This window comes from Suncus etruscus, chromosome 5 (assembly GCF_024139225.1).
Source record: "Suncus etruscus isolate mSunEtr1 chromosome 5, mSunEtr1.pri.cur, whole genome shotgun sequence".
NCBI lineage: Eukaryota > Metazoa > Chordata > Mammalia > Eulipotyphla > Soricidae > Suncus > Suncus etruscus.
In genome coordinates this window covers 57,033,727-57,048,792 of record NC_064852.1, presented here as the reverse complement: position 1 = coordinate 57,048,792, position 15,066 = coordinate 57,033,727, and the positions used below count along the sequence as shown (strand labels likewise).

Genomic DNA, 15,066 nt, shown 5'->3' with positions numbered 1-15,066 from the left:
GGTAAAAAGACCCCCAACTAGCCCATATCAGTACTTCACATTTGATACCAGAATAGGGGAGCACTTACCATGGAGTCTTTGGGGATTTCCATATCAGCTTTGGTCTTGATGCTTTTCTTGTAGCTTCCTTGAGTGCTGACAGCACTGCCAGAGAGAGCGGAGCCCTGGGAGCTGCCCTTTAACATACTCCTGCAGGAAACATTATTTGATCCACTTTCTGTCTGTTGAGCTGCTTTCTTATCAACTCTGCAGGTAGAAAGTGATTCGTCTGATAAATTACATTGCTCTTCTTCAATCATTCTACTTTTCCCAATTCTTTAATGTTTAAAGTAACCCCCTACATCCCTTTGTCTTTAAACCTTTCAGTGACAAGTGTTTCTCACTGGTCCCAATCAAATCTTCATCTGATATTCCAGGAGTGTGTCCACTTAGATTTAATAATATAGCAATTTATTTTTTTTTATTTTTAGGACTGCTTGTACTAAGGGAGGGAGCAAAATAAAAGCCACCCAAGAATGATTGCTAAATACATTTCTGGCTTGAGATCAGCAGGAAATGCAATTACCTCTATGAGGTTTCTAAGTATACATTTGTTTGGTACAATCAATGAGATGGGCATACTTTAAAATGTATTTGTAATTTTCTTCCATTTCATGCCATGTGGTTACATTTATGGTTCTAAGTGTAGGTTGAATTTCTATCAACCTTGATAAAACTTACCATTCTTTAATTTCAAAGACCATTGGTTTGGCTAACAAAGTAACATGAACTAAATTATCATTTTATTGCTAACTTTTTATTTCATTGCTTAAATTCTGGCTAACGTATAAAAAGACTGTGATTATACATTTCTGCTTGTATGAAAGATGCACATGACTGGCATTTAATGTGTAGGAAGAAAACACCTCTCTTAGTGAGGTGGGGAGGGGGCTATATATTTCCACAACCCTTGCCAATGTTACCTGTTCAAAAGTTCTGTTATAAAGGTATCTTTTGTTGAACACACAACAGGGCTGCTTCTGTCTCTCGGTTCAAACGTCATTTGGTTGTAAATGTCTTGTGGTGTTTTCATTTTACTCTTGCACTGGAAACCACTGTCATGATTATTTGCCAACTCACTGTCCCTGTTAAGCTCATTGTCTGTCTCACACTGTAGCTCAGACTTCTTTTTTTTCCTCTCAGATTTTAACTGTTTGCTTCCAAACCCCAAACCTTTTGCATCTTTCTTCTCCAGTTTGGTTTTGGAGACATCTATTTTCCTGCTACTGAGTGCTGGGAGTCTACTCCTGCGAAAACCAAACCAGCTGGCAAAAGAAGGCCCAGGCTTCGACTTCGCTTCCACAGAGGTGGACTTTGTTTGTACTTGGCCTTTTTCCACATTTTCCTGAATGCACAACATGACCTTTTCTTCAATTGTGGGTGAAAGGGGGGTTTCTGGGCTCACAGCACTAGTCCTGGTGGTAGAAGTATCTGGATACCTTCCAGAACTTTCTATCTTGGAGGTTCTGCTTGTTTCAAAATTTTCTGCCTGCTGTGTCTTTCCTACACCGTGCAGAGCATGTGGGCAGTCTGCTGTGGTTGATGGACATCTGCAGTAGCTGCCCACTGGTCCCTCAGCAACAGCCATATTGGGGCTTCTGTTCAGTGAGAAGGCTTGCAGCTCTTCTATTTTAGGTGGGGTGATGAATCCTTCCAAGTTTGGAACAATCCTCAGTGGCAGCTTGCTTGGACTCTCTTGCTGATTGCTGGAGATAGTAGTGCTCCCTAGGGAGCCTTGCCTGCAGGGAGGATGCCCCAGAGACCTTCCAGCAATAGGGAGACTGTCAGACACAGAAGCTGCAGGGTTCTTGCTGGGAGAGCCTTCTGTGGAAGAGCTCTGCCGAGTGAGAGAGTTACCTCTATCAGCAGTGTTAGTAATAATCTGAGTTCTGACTTTGCCTGACCCTCCTTCCATGGGTGGTGCAGGATGTTTATCTCCTAAATGGGTGCTGAAGCTCTGACTTCGGGCTTTGGCTCCATTCATGCCTAAAGCTGGTTTTAAGTGTGGTTTGTGAGAAGAAAGAGATCTTTTCACTGACCTATTTTCTATCACATCTTTTTCATCACCCCCCATGATGCTATTTATTGGTGTCTCTGGCATAGATGTTTCTAGGGAAAGACTGTCAGGCAAACCATCTTGTGTTTGTAAACTGAGTGAAGAACCATTTCTTTCAGGCCCTGTTTCATCAGGGCTCGATAACCTCATGGAGTCCTTGGTGTTCAGCTTGCTCACAACTACAGAACTTTTAGAGGCTTCATTTAGACTGTCTTTTTCATGTTTCCCTGGTACTGTGGAACTTTTCCTGAGCAAGTGGGGAGACTTCATGAGAACTTTAAGTCCAACTGGAAGGCGAGTTTTTAGCCCTTTCTCATGAGTACTTTGATTACCCCGTGGGGTGTTGTGACTTTTAGAGGATATTGATGTGGAGGGACAGTTTCCCTGAAATGATGGAGACTCATTTGTCCCTGAGAAGGAAGGCGTGGGTGACATGGAGGTGTTGTCATTCAATTGACCTTTTTTTCCTTGAGGCATGCTTTTGGAAGATGGTGTTCCTAGTGGTTCATGGGCTGAAGGGAAATTCTTGGGAAGCTGTGACCCTGTATTGTCTGTCTGTGTGGTCCCTGGTATATACTGTGTTGGGGTTTTGGCGACACTTCTCCTAGGAGAAACTTTTGAGGGTGCTGCAGTATTCAGACCAAATGAGCCAGTGGAGGTATGTGCAGAGCACCTGGTTTGAATCCCTGTTTCTGTAGAGGGCAGAGGATGAGTAAACAGAGGCTTTCTGAAGGCCAGGGAGGGCTTCTTTACCTGAATTTCTTTCATGGTCTGATTGGAAGAAATAACAGGAGAAGATACTTTCAGAAGGGGTGATTTGAATCCAGTTTTCATGGTTTCATTAGGGATCCTAGCTTCAAGCTTCCCAGATGAAGGTGGAGATAGATAGTCACAGCTGGGCCTGATGAGGAGGGAGACTGACCTTCCTGGGGGAAGAGGCGGTGGAGAGGATTTCAGGCCTCCCTCTGGCCCTGGGCCACAGTGTTTATCCCTTGTGGGAGGTTCTCCATTTTCACTGGGTTCATTGAGAGACCTTGACAACATCTGTGATGCTGGAATCTGACTCTTGGAGTACTGGGACCACTCCCTTCTGCTGGACATTTTAGAACCATGAGGGTGTTGGGTGGGGTGCTTTGGAATGTGTGAATCTGACCCTAAATCAAAGAAGGGTGCCAAACCCTCCATCTTTTTGTGTGAGAGCTTTCCAGGAATTAAAGCTACTGATTTTTCAAGAGTCACAGGGATAGATGAGGGAATTCTAGTAGTAGCTTCAGACTCCATTAGTTTTGATTTCTGAGGTGAAGTCTTACCTCTGGCAGGTATTTTTGACAGATTTTGCTTCTGACAGAGTCCCATGGCTACCAAAGACTTAGAATCATTCTGGCATGACACATTGTGTGTTAGTTTGTTCAGTTTTTGTCGTGGAGCATTTTGTACTATTGTCCTGGGACTGAAAGACTTGGTGGATATGGCAGTGACTTTCTCCACATTACTTTTTGGAATGTTTTTCTCATTTTCCTCTTCATTTCTCTTTAAGAATGCGTAGTCTCTTGTAGCAGCTTCTGGCTGTGAATGAGCAATTCCCTGAGGTAAATGTTCAATGTGTTCTGACTTAGGTCCAACGGTGGCTTGATTGATAGAAATTTCATTTCTGGTAACAGTTAAAATGCCAGTCTGGTGAGAGCTGAATTCAATGGGTTCACCATCTTCTGCATCAAATATTACAGTTATACATTCCTCTGAAGAAGTCCTTTTTACAACACTTTGTTGCTTAATAAAACCAAATGTTTTTGGCCTACTATCAAATTGGAGGGTCGTTTCTGTTTCCTCCTGAGCAGGAGACCCAAACTGAGATTTTCTGAGTTCCAGGAGAGTATCCAGGTTTTCTGTGGACTTGTCAGTGTCAGCAGTCAAGGATAGTTCTGAAGGGCTTTTCTCATCACTGCTTCCTATATGCAATTCATCAAAAGTTTCATTGTCATCAGTATCAGAAAGCTGAGGATTGAGAGCCACACAACAGTGACTATGTGGACCCTGTTCTCTCTCTAACTGAGCTGCCTGAACCACTGGGCATAACTTCTTATCCAAGGGACAGTTGCTGGCATAACTGGTCAGTTTTTTTTCCCTTTCCCTTGGGTAAACAGAGGGCATAGCTTCTGAAACATATTTTCCTTTTGGGTCCCAGCCAAAAAGACTGTCAGAAAAACTGTGGGTTAGTTTACAAGCATGAGGCCTGAAGGTCTGACTTGAGGGCAGTGCTAAGGAAGAAACATCCTCTTCTGTATCATCATGGGAATCTGTGTCATAAACAAATGTTTTATGGGATTCCTGGCAGGGGTTCTCCATGTCTGTTGATTGGTGAGCTGAATGCTCTTGGAGGCTACAACTCTTGATACCTGGAGAATAGATTCCTTCATTTGAGTTCATGCAATCTTTATAGCCCCATTTCGTTATAACTGATGGGGGTTCAAGTAACACTTTTCGCCTCTGTAGCTTTCTTAGTCCTTCCAGAATGTGGCTTTCCTTGATACGGGTTAGAGGTAGTTCATCTGTAGGACTGGTGAAGCCGCTTGGGAGCGATGAGTCTATACTTAGTCTTTTATCCCAGTTGTGTGAAGTTTTCTGGGAGAGAAAGACATTTCAGTAATGCTTGTTGAATAAAATATAAAAGGAAAAGTTCATTGCTGAACTTAATTTGTTCTAGTGGCTAAGCATTTACCTACAAATGTATATATAAACTAATTGAAGTGCATCAATTCATTAATAAGGCAGCATATACCCACACAGCTGTGTTCAGTAGCACAGGATATAATTAAGAAGATGAGGACTCTGCACTCATGGAGCATGTAGCTCAGTAGAGGAGAGGATATTCAGTCACATATAACATTAAGTAAGAGAAGTGAGAAGTACAAAATAAGCACTTAAAAATTCAAAGGGGAACCTCAAATCTGTTAGAAACCATAGCAATATTTCACCTAACAACTTAGAAAGGTCAGTTTCCTCTAATCAGCAAATCCTAGTGTTAGTTTTGGATAAGTGGTCAAAGATGGCATAGAAAAGACACTATATTCTATACATCTATCATATTTTCTTGGTGCTATGAGAAGGGATTGTAGTTGAATGTACACCTATTGTACAAATTCAATAACAGAGTTGGGGTTAATTTTTAGGTCTATCTCATGAGATAAATATTGCTGGTTCTATTTAGTAGGAAGGAAACAGATTTGGCAAAAACAATAAATTGTTACAACAAATTTAAGGAAAAGCTGAAGGAGAGGTCTGCCGTCTGGTTTCCAGGGCTCATTCTATATCCCAGGTACTAAGTTGCCTGTAGGGATTTAAACACAGCCACATTGGCTACATAGCTAATGCACTGAATCTCCATGCTTCACTTTAGGAGACATGCTAAGAATCTAGTTTTTCTTTATATTAGTTAATGAGTGTATATGTTATCACAACTCCCCTCCCTGGAATAAAACACGTAGAATTTTAAGCACAAATAAGGACTCAAGAAATTGTTGTTGGTGGGATTAATATCATAATCATAAGGCTAGAGGTGAACTTTATTGAATGGATGTGGTAATTTTTGATGAGCATCCTGTACTAATCTTAACTAAGAGTACAGCTTCCATTGGTACCTCTGTACTAATAACACCCCTTCACAATAACTGTGCTGAAATCATGTGCTCATAAGCAAAGCAGGGAGAAGTGCCGAAATTTCTATTTGAATCTCTGTTTGTTACTATGCCTAAGATGCTTTCATAAAAGTTACTTTGGCTATAAACATTTTATTTCATTTAAAATCAAATTATTTTTTAGAAAAATAGAATTGCTACTGACAGATACTATGTGGTGATGCCTCACATTCCCCCATCTCTACCTGATTAAAAATTCCTTCCAGAATCAGAAGCAATCCTATTAGTCAGCCTAGAGCTTATAAACCAACTGTGAACAGGCTGTCATAGCTTGGATTTCCAAGTATTTCCATGATACTGATAGTCATGGTCACAACAAAGAAAAGAAGATAGGCCAAATACTTCTCAATGGCTTGAAAAGGCAGATTTGTTCAATCCACATAGGCTATGTTCTAGCTTTGCACACTACCTCTTTATGCATCTCCAAAATTTGACTTGGCTTTCATACTTTCCAGAACCAACAGAATGGACCCTTGAGGGCTCAGGCTTTCTGTTCTGTAGAGATTAGCCACATTTATCAGCTTTCTATAGGAGGTTAAAATGTTCACTGATTTGGAAAAAGTTCAAATCATTCTTTTAATTTGGAAAAATAGAAACATGACTCCCTGCATACTGTTAGCTCAAAATATGTGCCAGAGATATACATGTTGGCATTTCCTGTAGGGCATTTTTCCTCTCACTGAAAATACTGGAAGATAGTTATTTTGGGGAATAGTGTTGTTGACCCAAAGTGGCTGCTACTAAGATTGACACCTTATGTGCTACACAATATTTTGAGCCCCTGAAGTCACATAATTTAAAAACTATTTCAAAATAAATTTCTTTATTATTTACTATCAGTAAGTATATGATTGTGTATCTGTTTCATATACTGAGGTGATAAGAGGTTACATCTGGAATAGTGTAAGATCCCTGACTTTAAAATCTCAGTCTTGAATTAAATAACTTTTGAATGTCAAGTTTGCTGGTTCTTATACAGCAGAACCTTTTCTCTTTAATATATGACTAAGTGCGCTAGTTCCATTACCATTGTAAGAAAGCACTCTTAAATCTATAGATGATGGGTCCTGATGAAGTATCTTAAGGCCCTTTGTCTCAATTTTCAAGGAAGAGGTACAAAGATTATTATAATTGAAAGTATTTCACCAAAGAAAGAAAATGAGAGAAAGGGAGGAGACAAAGAGGTGTGAGAGAGAAAATAGCAGTCAATGATAATCTCAATGAGAAGGGACATTCCTAACCATCTTTCCTGTTAAAAGCCAGGTCCCTGATAGTCATTATTCAAAATGAACATTATCTTATAAGGAGCAATTTGGATAATGCACCTGAACCCATACTTTGCATTAGACATCTGAGACCAAGGAAATACATATTAAATACTAGCTAGAAATCATTTTCTGGGTTATTGCTCAAAGTGCAACACTCTCAGCACTATAGAATGGCTGTATAGAGTTTTATGCATTTTTATGCTTCCAAAATCATTAACTTTATTTAAAAAAAAGGGATGGGAAAAGTAGCTCTAAATATTCTAATTTATAGTTTCTTTCTTTCTAATGTAATCTGTTCTACTTCAATCGTTAAGAATTGCAATAACTGTTATTCCAAATGCTTGTTTTACAACCATAAACAAAAATTTATTTTCAAAGCACAGAAGAATCTTCTTGTATGAACCCAATTTGTAGATGGAAGTGTGGGCTACTTAAAAACCAGGAGTTGGGGCTGGAGCGGTGGCACTAGAGGTAAGGCATCTGCCTTGGAAGTGTTAGCCTAGGATGGACTGTGGTTTGATCCCTCAGGGTCCCATATGGTTCCCCCAAACCAGGAGTGATTTTTGAGAGCATAGCCAGGAGTAACCCCTGAGCACAACAGGTGTGGCCCCCAAAACAAACAAATAAATAGATACAAAATAAAAACCAGGAGTAAAGAAATTCCTGGCACATAAGTAAGAATAGAACTACTTCACTAAAGCTGGGGTATATCTAATATACTATAGTATTTTCTCTCTTTAATTTATGTGATTCTCTAATTTATAGTCAATGCATTAGTGTCTTATCAGATTATAGTGTTGAATAAAAGAGATCAATATGTGTTCCCTTTGAGCAACAAGCTTGTATATAGCTAATGATGCTTCTAATTTTTTTGTTTATTTATTTTGAAATATACTACTCTGCCCTATTACTAGAGAGAAAAACATTTTTTGAGTTCTCCTGGGACACTCAGTCTGGAATTGTTTGGCAAGTCTGGAATTAACAAGTCTCCCAGAGCATCATAGTGATAGAGAAAGTCTATAAAACTAATTGGAAATGTCTGAGTTGTCCTGAAGTGTGCTCAGTTTCATTAGGCCAGGGCTACAAGTTACAGTTTTATATAAATCTAGAATCTTAGTGAATCCTCTGAAGCATATAATGGAACAATCTTTCTCTCTACAAGTCCTCCCACGATGTCCAGCTTGTTTGGGTCAAATCATCCTGATGCTCTTTAATTGCCATGTGATGTCTGACTAGTAATTTGACCTTTTTATACCATCTTATCATATCTATATGATGGAAAGATCTCCATCTCCCTTCATAGTATTAGTACATAATATGTATGTAGATTGTCAGATATGGTTATTTTCTCCCATTCCACCCTTGAATTTCCAAATAGGAGAACCTTTTCTAGTTCACTTTGAAGCTAAAGTACCTTAAAGTAGGCCTTACCCATTTCCTGAGGCTCTTGTTGTCATGCCATGTGTTGGAGGAACCACTGGAGTACTCACTGCAGGTACTTGAAAGGGACAGATCACTGCTACTGCAGCTATTTCGGGGACAGAGATGACTAGGGATAACAATCCCTAAACCATGACATCTCAAAGTAGGGGCTCCTAATTTTGCATTCAGTTGGCATTCCTATAAAAACAGGACAGTTTGGAGTTAAGGCTTTGATTTACTTAGAAGATAGAAATACCAGCTTAGTTTCTTATTGAGGAAGAAGATAAAGGAGGCTGGTGATTAGAAGCGTTGACTTTAGAGTTAGACAGATGCTAGCTTCAAATCTTGGCTCTGCCTCTAACTTCCTGGGGGTAAATGGTTTTCTTGTAGAGCTTCTATTTCCTTTCTAAAGGGGAATAAGGAAAAATATTTTCTAACTTATATGGTCATTTCCAGGATCAAAAAAGAGGTAAATCATGCAATACAGTACACTGCCTAAACAGTACTCAATTATTACAAGCTACTATCATAGGCAGAACTGGCACAGTGGTTGTTTTCTATTTTAGTCATAGATGTTAGCTAAAGATTTAGATCATAATTAAAAGTATGACTTTGATCCAATAAAAGAGTAATGAGAGAAAAGCAGTTTTGACTGACAGGACCACGAACATGAGCAATGTTCCGGAGTCTAAGAACCTGCATATCTGGCTTCACACTGTCACAAAATAGCTCTTGAACAAAGAAAGAATTTGTTTAACTTTCATAGATGTTAATGTCTTTATCTGAAGGTAAGGCATTGCAAAAGGATCATTTTTATATCCCTTATAGCTTTCATAGAATCATTTTATATCAGGAAGTAAATGTCATGATTACTGGAACATCATATTCAGACATCATGCATTGCTGCTGTAAAATAAAACAGGATGAGAATTTCTCATACCAGTTAGCTGTCCAATAGCAAAAATGTTTACATCAAACAGATAGAGTTCAAAACTGAATATTCAAGTAGTTAAAATAGAATTGTTTTTACCATGTTTGCATATAAGGCATGGTAAGAGCACCAGCACATCCTGCAGTTGCATTACTAGGGTAAAAGATGAAGCTCCAAAGACTGAACAGACTAAATTAATTTAGATTTCATACCAGCAGAGAGAAATCTTTCCATTACTGTCTCATTTCAGTTTCCTATCTCTACAATGCTTTGTCTCAGAACCTTTTTGACATGGAACCATCTGTCTCTATGTCACTTGCAAAATGGCAAAACTTCCTACTCCTGCAATTCATTGACATTTATGGGTGTCTTTAGTTCCTGTATACTTATCATAGTTCTTCAAATGTAACTCCAACTGATGATGACTAAACAGCAGTTTGAGAAAGAAAAACAATATCATTCTAGGATTATTTACATATGGTAAATCATACCAGGTACAGATAGAATATTCAATAATTGTATAATCAATAACCATAATGCTTAATACTGCTCAATTTTCAGCATCAATAATCTAGCCTATCAATACTTCATTTTGGCTATGGAAAGCAATAACAGAAATTTTGGGGGGGGTTTTGGGACACACTGGTAATGCCCAGGGTTTACTCCTGGCTTTCTTCTCAGAAATCACTCCTGGCAGTCATGGGGGACCATATGAGATGCCAGGATTTGAAACACTGTTAGTCCTGGGTCAGCTGCTTGCAAGGCAAATGCCCCTACCACTGTGCTAATTTATCCAGCCCCAATAACAGAAATCTTATCACTCGAATAACTTTTTTCCCCTGACCCTGAAATGTGGCTTTTAATATTATTAAAAGCAGAATTTCAACTTATAATACAGCTATTTTTGACAATATTTATTTATTTATAACCTTGTTTGTTGTTGGATGCAAATTATTTAAGTAGAATTCATAGTTTGCTTTTAAACCAATGCTTACAACCATTGGTCCTAATGCATGAAGCCACCTTGTAGTCCTATTCCAGTTGTCATATATGTCTGAAATGAACTTGAATACATTTCCAGAAAATTCACATTATGTCCCACATCTCCTTGAGTTCTTTACATTTTCTCCATTTCATTCTCATATTTTACTGCTGGAGTAAACAGGGTAGTTTATATATATATATATATATATATATATATATATATAATTTAGGTTTATATCTGCTCTGACAGATATATCAATTATATCTTTAAGGTTATCAGATTCAAACCTCTCCAATAGTTCTTTAAACACTCTATACAAATTTTATATATAGTTTTTATTCTAGCTTTTCTCAGGGTATTGAATGTTCTGTGTGATTTAAGTCTGTTTTTCTAATCTTTTATTTTCTTCCCGTACTTGTCACCATTACTCCCCATTTTTCAATTCAATCCAATTTTCTGGTCATCTTTAATAAAAATAACTATTGCCCATATGTGTCCTTCCTATATATGTGTTGAGTTAAAATAATAGAAAACCTGAACTCAGAAGATGAGATGGAGATGAAATCACTGCTGTATATGTCTTGACTTATTCATTTATTTATTTATTTATTTATTTATTTATTTATTTATTTATTTATTTTGCTTTGGGGCTACACCTAGTTGTACTCAGGGGTTACTCCTAGTTCTGTGCTCAGAAATGACTCGTAGCAGGCTCAGAGAATCATCTGGGATGCTGGAAAATGAATCTGGGTTGGCACATGCAAGACAAACACCCTAACCACTGTGACATCACTCTGGCCTTTTATCTCTTGATTTCTATCTTGAGAATCTTATATGTGGGAGAGGACACTTCAGAAAAATGGTAATATATGTCACTTTCACAGAAAAAAAACACCCAGCTGTGACTGGTGTTAAGGAGTGAAGTTTTCTCTAAACCATGTTTTTATATACTTATGTAGAATCATCTGAGGTATTAGTAAATAATGCCTGTGATTCAGTTCATTTTAAGGTGAGACTTGAGATGTGATATTTGATAGTACTTTGATACTACAGGTCTAGGATCTGAGATTAGTTGGAAGCCCATGAAAAGAAAATCTTCTTCTTATGTGGATAATTTCATATCTTGTTTTGTCTTTTCAGGCTCGCATGGGCTGTGGAGAGCAAAACGAAGAGGGATCTGAGTCTACCTGCTTGGGCAAATATATGTGTCTTGGGGGAATGGATAAATATAGAGTTCATTGAAAATAAGAGGAAGAAAACAGTTCTCTCTTAAGCATAATTCTTCCCATCTTTCTTCCCTCATTGAACCATCAATATTGATACTTTTTGAAAAGGGGACAAGAATTCTGATATAATAATATGAAGTGAATTCCCTTTGCTACAGTATATTTCAGCCATATGTGACTTTGGTAGAATTTTTGACAATATTAAGTGACTTTTCTTTGGTTGAGCACTAGAACTCAAAGGTCATTTATAAGATCTAATCCTGTCCCTAAATGCTGACTGGTCCAGCCATTTTGGAAAACAAGATGGATAACTAGATTGACTTTCCATATGATCCAGCAATTACATTTCCAAAGACATATACTAGGAACCCAATAACGCAATACAGAAAAGTCCTCTACATTCCTATGTTTACTGTAGCACTTAATAGTTAATGTTAATTAATATTAATTATCATTAATCAATTTTTTACTTATTATTAATACAACAGCCAGAATCTGGAAACAACCCAAGTACAAACAGATAAGTGGATAAAGAAATTGTGGTACATCTACACAATGAAAAACTTTCCAGCTATAAGGAAAAATGAAGTCATGAAAATTTTATACATGAATGGATATATAGTGTATTATGCTGAGTGAAAGGAGTGAGAGGGAAAGGGATAGACAATAATCCCTCATTCATTTGTGTGATATAAGACCAAAAAATGACAGTATGGTAATAATACCTAGAGACAATAGAGATGAGGTCCAGGAAGACCAGTCTATACTAGAAAGCTCTCCAAAAGTAGTGGAGAAGTGCAGTTAGGGTAAAAAAGGGATCACTAAGACAATGATAATTGTCAATAAGACAATTGCTGAAAAGAGATATAGGCATAGTACTCCTTTATCAACAATAGTGCAAACCACGGTGCTTAAAAGGGGGGAAAGAGTAAAGGAATAGAGAGAAAGAAAGGAAAAGAAAAAAGGAAGTATATTTGGGACATTGGTGGTGGGGATGTTGCACTGGTGATGGGGGGTGTCTTCTGATATGACTGAAACCCAACCACAATCATGTTTGTAACCAAGGTGTTTAAATAAAAAAATATTATTTTGTTTGTTTGTTTGTTTGTTTGGCCACACCCAGTGACGCTCAGGAGTTACTCCTGGTTATGTGCTCAGAAGTCGCTCCTGGCTTGGGGGACTATATGGGACGCCGGGGGATCGAACCGCGGTCCGCCCTAGGCTAGCGCACTGGCAAGGCAGACACCTTACCTCTAGCACCACCGTGCCGGCCCCTATAAAAAATATTATTAAAAAAGAAAAAAAAGAAAAGAAAAAGGGAAGTAAAATGCTTTCCCTAGAGGGAGGCAGGGTTGGGGAGAGTAGGAAGAAAACTGGAATCACTGGTAACAGGAAATGTGCACTAGTGAAGGGTAGACTGAAACCCAATCATGAACAACTTTGTAACCACAGTGTTTAAATATAAGGAGAAGGAAACCTTTTTATCTACCATTTGACAACCATTTGAACTTGGGGAAATTATGACACTCCCTGCCTGCTTCTTTGAAAATGAAGATAAGAAAAGCAGTTACACATAGGATGATTGCAAACACTGAACAGCTCTTAGCATATTGCAATAGTTTTTTTAATCTATTTTTAGAAATGTTTTATGTACTTATTTCTTATCTCTTCAACTAAATAATAAGTTTATGGTTTCCTATTGGTTCCTATATTATACCTATACCATTGTCTGATGCCTTGCACGTTGGATTTGCTATGTGGAATAATAAAAAGTTCCTATTCACTAGTGCTATGAGGTTATGGTGAGACACGTCAGTGGATACCTTTTTATGTAATAATTCTGTATTTGCTATGCATTTTTATGACTATGATGTTATGTCACAGGTTTACAGAAATCAAGATATCTAATACTACAAATACTATTGTCCCAATATTTTTATGGGTCATAGGCTGCATACATTTAATGCAATGCTACTGCATGCAAAACAAGCACTTGACTACTGAACTACATTCTTATGTAATTATTAACTGTTTTGTTGTTGTTTTTGGACCAAAAATCCAATGTTGGAAGAACTCAGGACTTACTTCTGAGTTGCACTCAGAGATGACTCCTAGCAGGGCTTGGAAGCTATATGGTGTGTATAACTCAGCTGAACTCAGTTCAGTGACTTTTAAAGCAATATTATCTGCTGTACTATCTTTCTAGCCACTCTCACTTAATTCTCAACATAAATATTTAAAAAAAAATTACTGTTCATCACTTTTGCAATAGGGATGCAAAGGCATGAAGATGTTAAAAGGAAAATCAGTCAATGATTTTCTTTTTTTTTTTTTTTTTTTTTTTTTGGTTTTTGGGCCACACCCGGTGACACTCAGGGGTTACTCCTGGCTATGCGCTCAGAAGTCGCTCCTGGCTTGGGGGACCATATGGGACGCCGGGGGATCGAACCGCGGTCCGTCTCCTAAGCTAGCGCAGGTAAGGCAGGCACCTTACCTCGAGCGCCACTGCCCGGCCCCAGTCAATGATTTTCAACCCAAGTTCGAGACACTATGCAGTGGAACCCAGAGAATCCTTGAGAATATCAGAAACCATTAACATATTAAAAAAACAATGGACTAGAGAGATAACTCAATGGTTAGATATTAATATTTGCACGAAGGAGGTCTGAGTTCTGTCCCTGGTACCTAACAGTCACAATCATGTCTAACTTATGAAAGAACTCAGAACAGTCCCAACTCCTGAGCTGAAAATAGGCTCTGGGCATGAATAGGTATGCCCTGAAAAAAAAAAAACCAAAGAAAGAAAAAAAAATCCTTTGTAAGAAAAGAGTTGCAACTAGTAACATAATAATAATAATTATTAAAATTCCTCTTTTCCCAAAACAATGTATTTTATTTCCATTGCATTATTATTTTAATTATGTGAACTTCACTAAAGGAAAATCTGTTTGCACTACACAAATGAATTTTTCTCATAGTATACTGTAGATTACCACCCTGAATGATTTATAAAGATTTATCATCTTTGACACAAGGAATACAATAGAAACCCCATAATTTTACATTTCAATAAAGAATGGAAATGAAGGGAAGAAATATTTTTAAAATTTGGATAAAACTGTCCCTCTTAAAATATTCCTTACTCTTTTCTCTAACTTATACCAAACTACAAACATGTTTGTAATCATGGTGCTTAAATATATTATTTAAAAAAATTTCTTACTTAAGGCCATATTATAGATGGAATGTCATTAAGGTTTTATGAATGTTTAAAGTGACAACATTCCACTCAAATTTTATTTCAATCTAACGTTAGAACATTTACTTTTGATATTAAATATCCATCTCTACTGACAAAAATATACAATACAATAAAATGTCCATTATCACAAGTATTCACCTATCATTTTAAGTCTAAGATTTCTCATTACATATTTATTTGGC

At 37.7% G+C, this 15,066-nt stretch overlaps 1 protein-coding gene across 1 annotated transcript in view; it reads right to left on the bottom strand.

Moving 5' to 3' along the window:
• The window catches only part of NCKAP5 (NCK associated protein 5), a 564,957-nt gene that overhangs the window by 139,279 nt on the left and 410,612 nt on the right, over positions 1–15,066 (bottom strand). The window contains exons 9-11 of the mRNA XM_049773574.1: positions 8,490–8,678; positions 963–4,717; positions 69–246 (exon numbers count right to left, since the gene is read on the bottom strand). Coding sequence (XP_049629531.1) covers positions 69–246; positions 963–4,717; positions 8,490–8,678 — 4,122 coding nt within the window. The remainder of the gene's footprint in view (positions 1–68; positions 247–962; positions 4,718–8,489; positions 8,679–15,066) is intronic.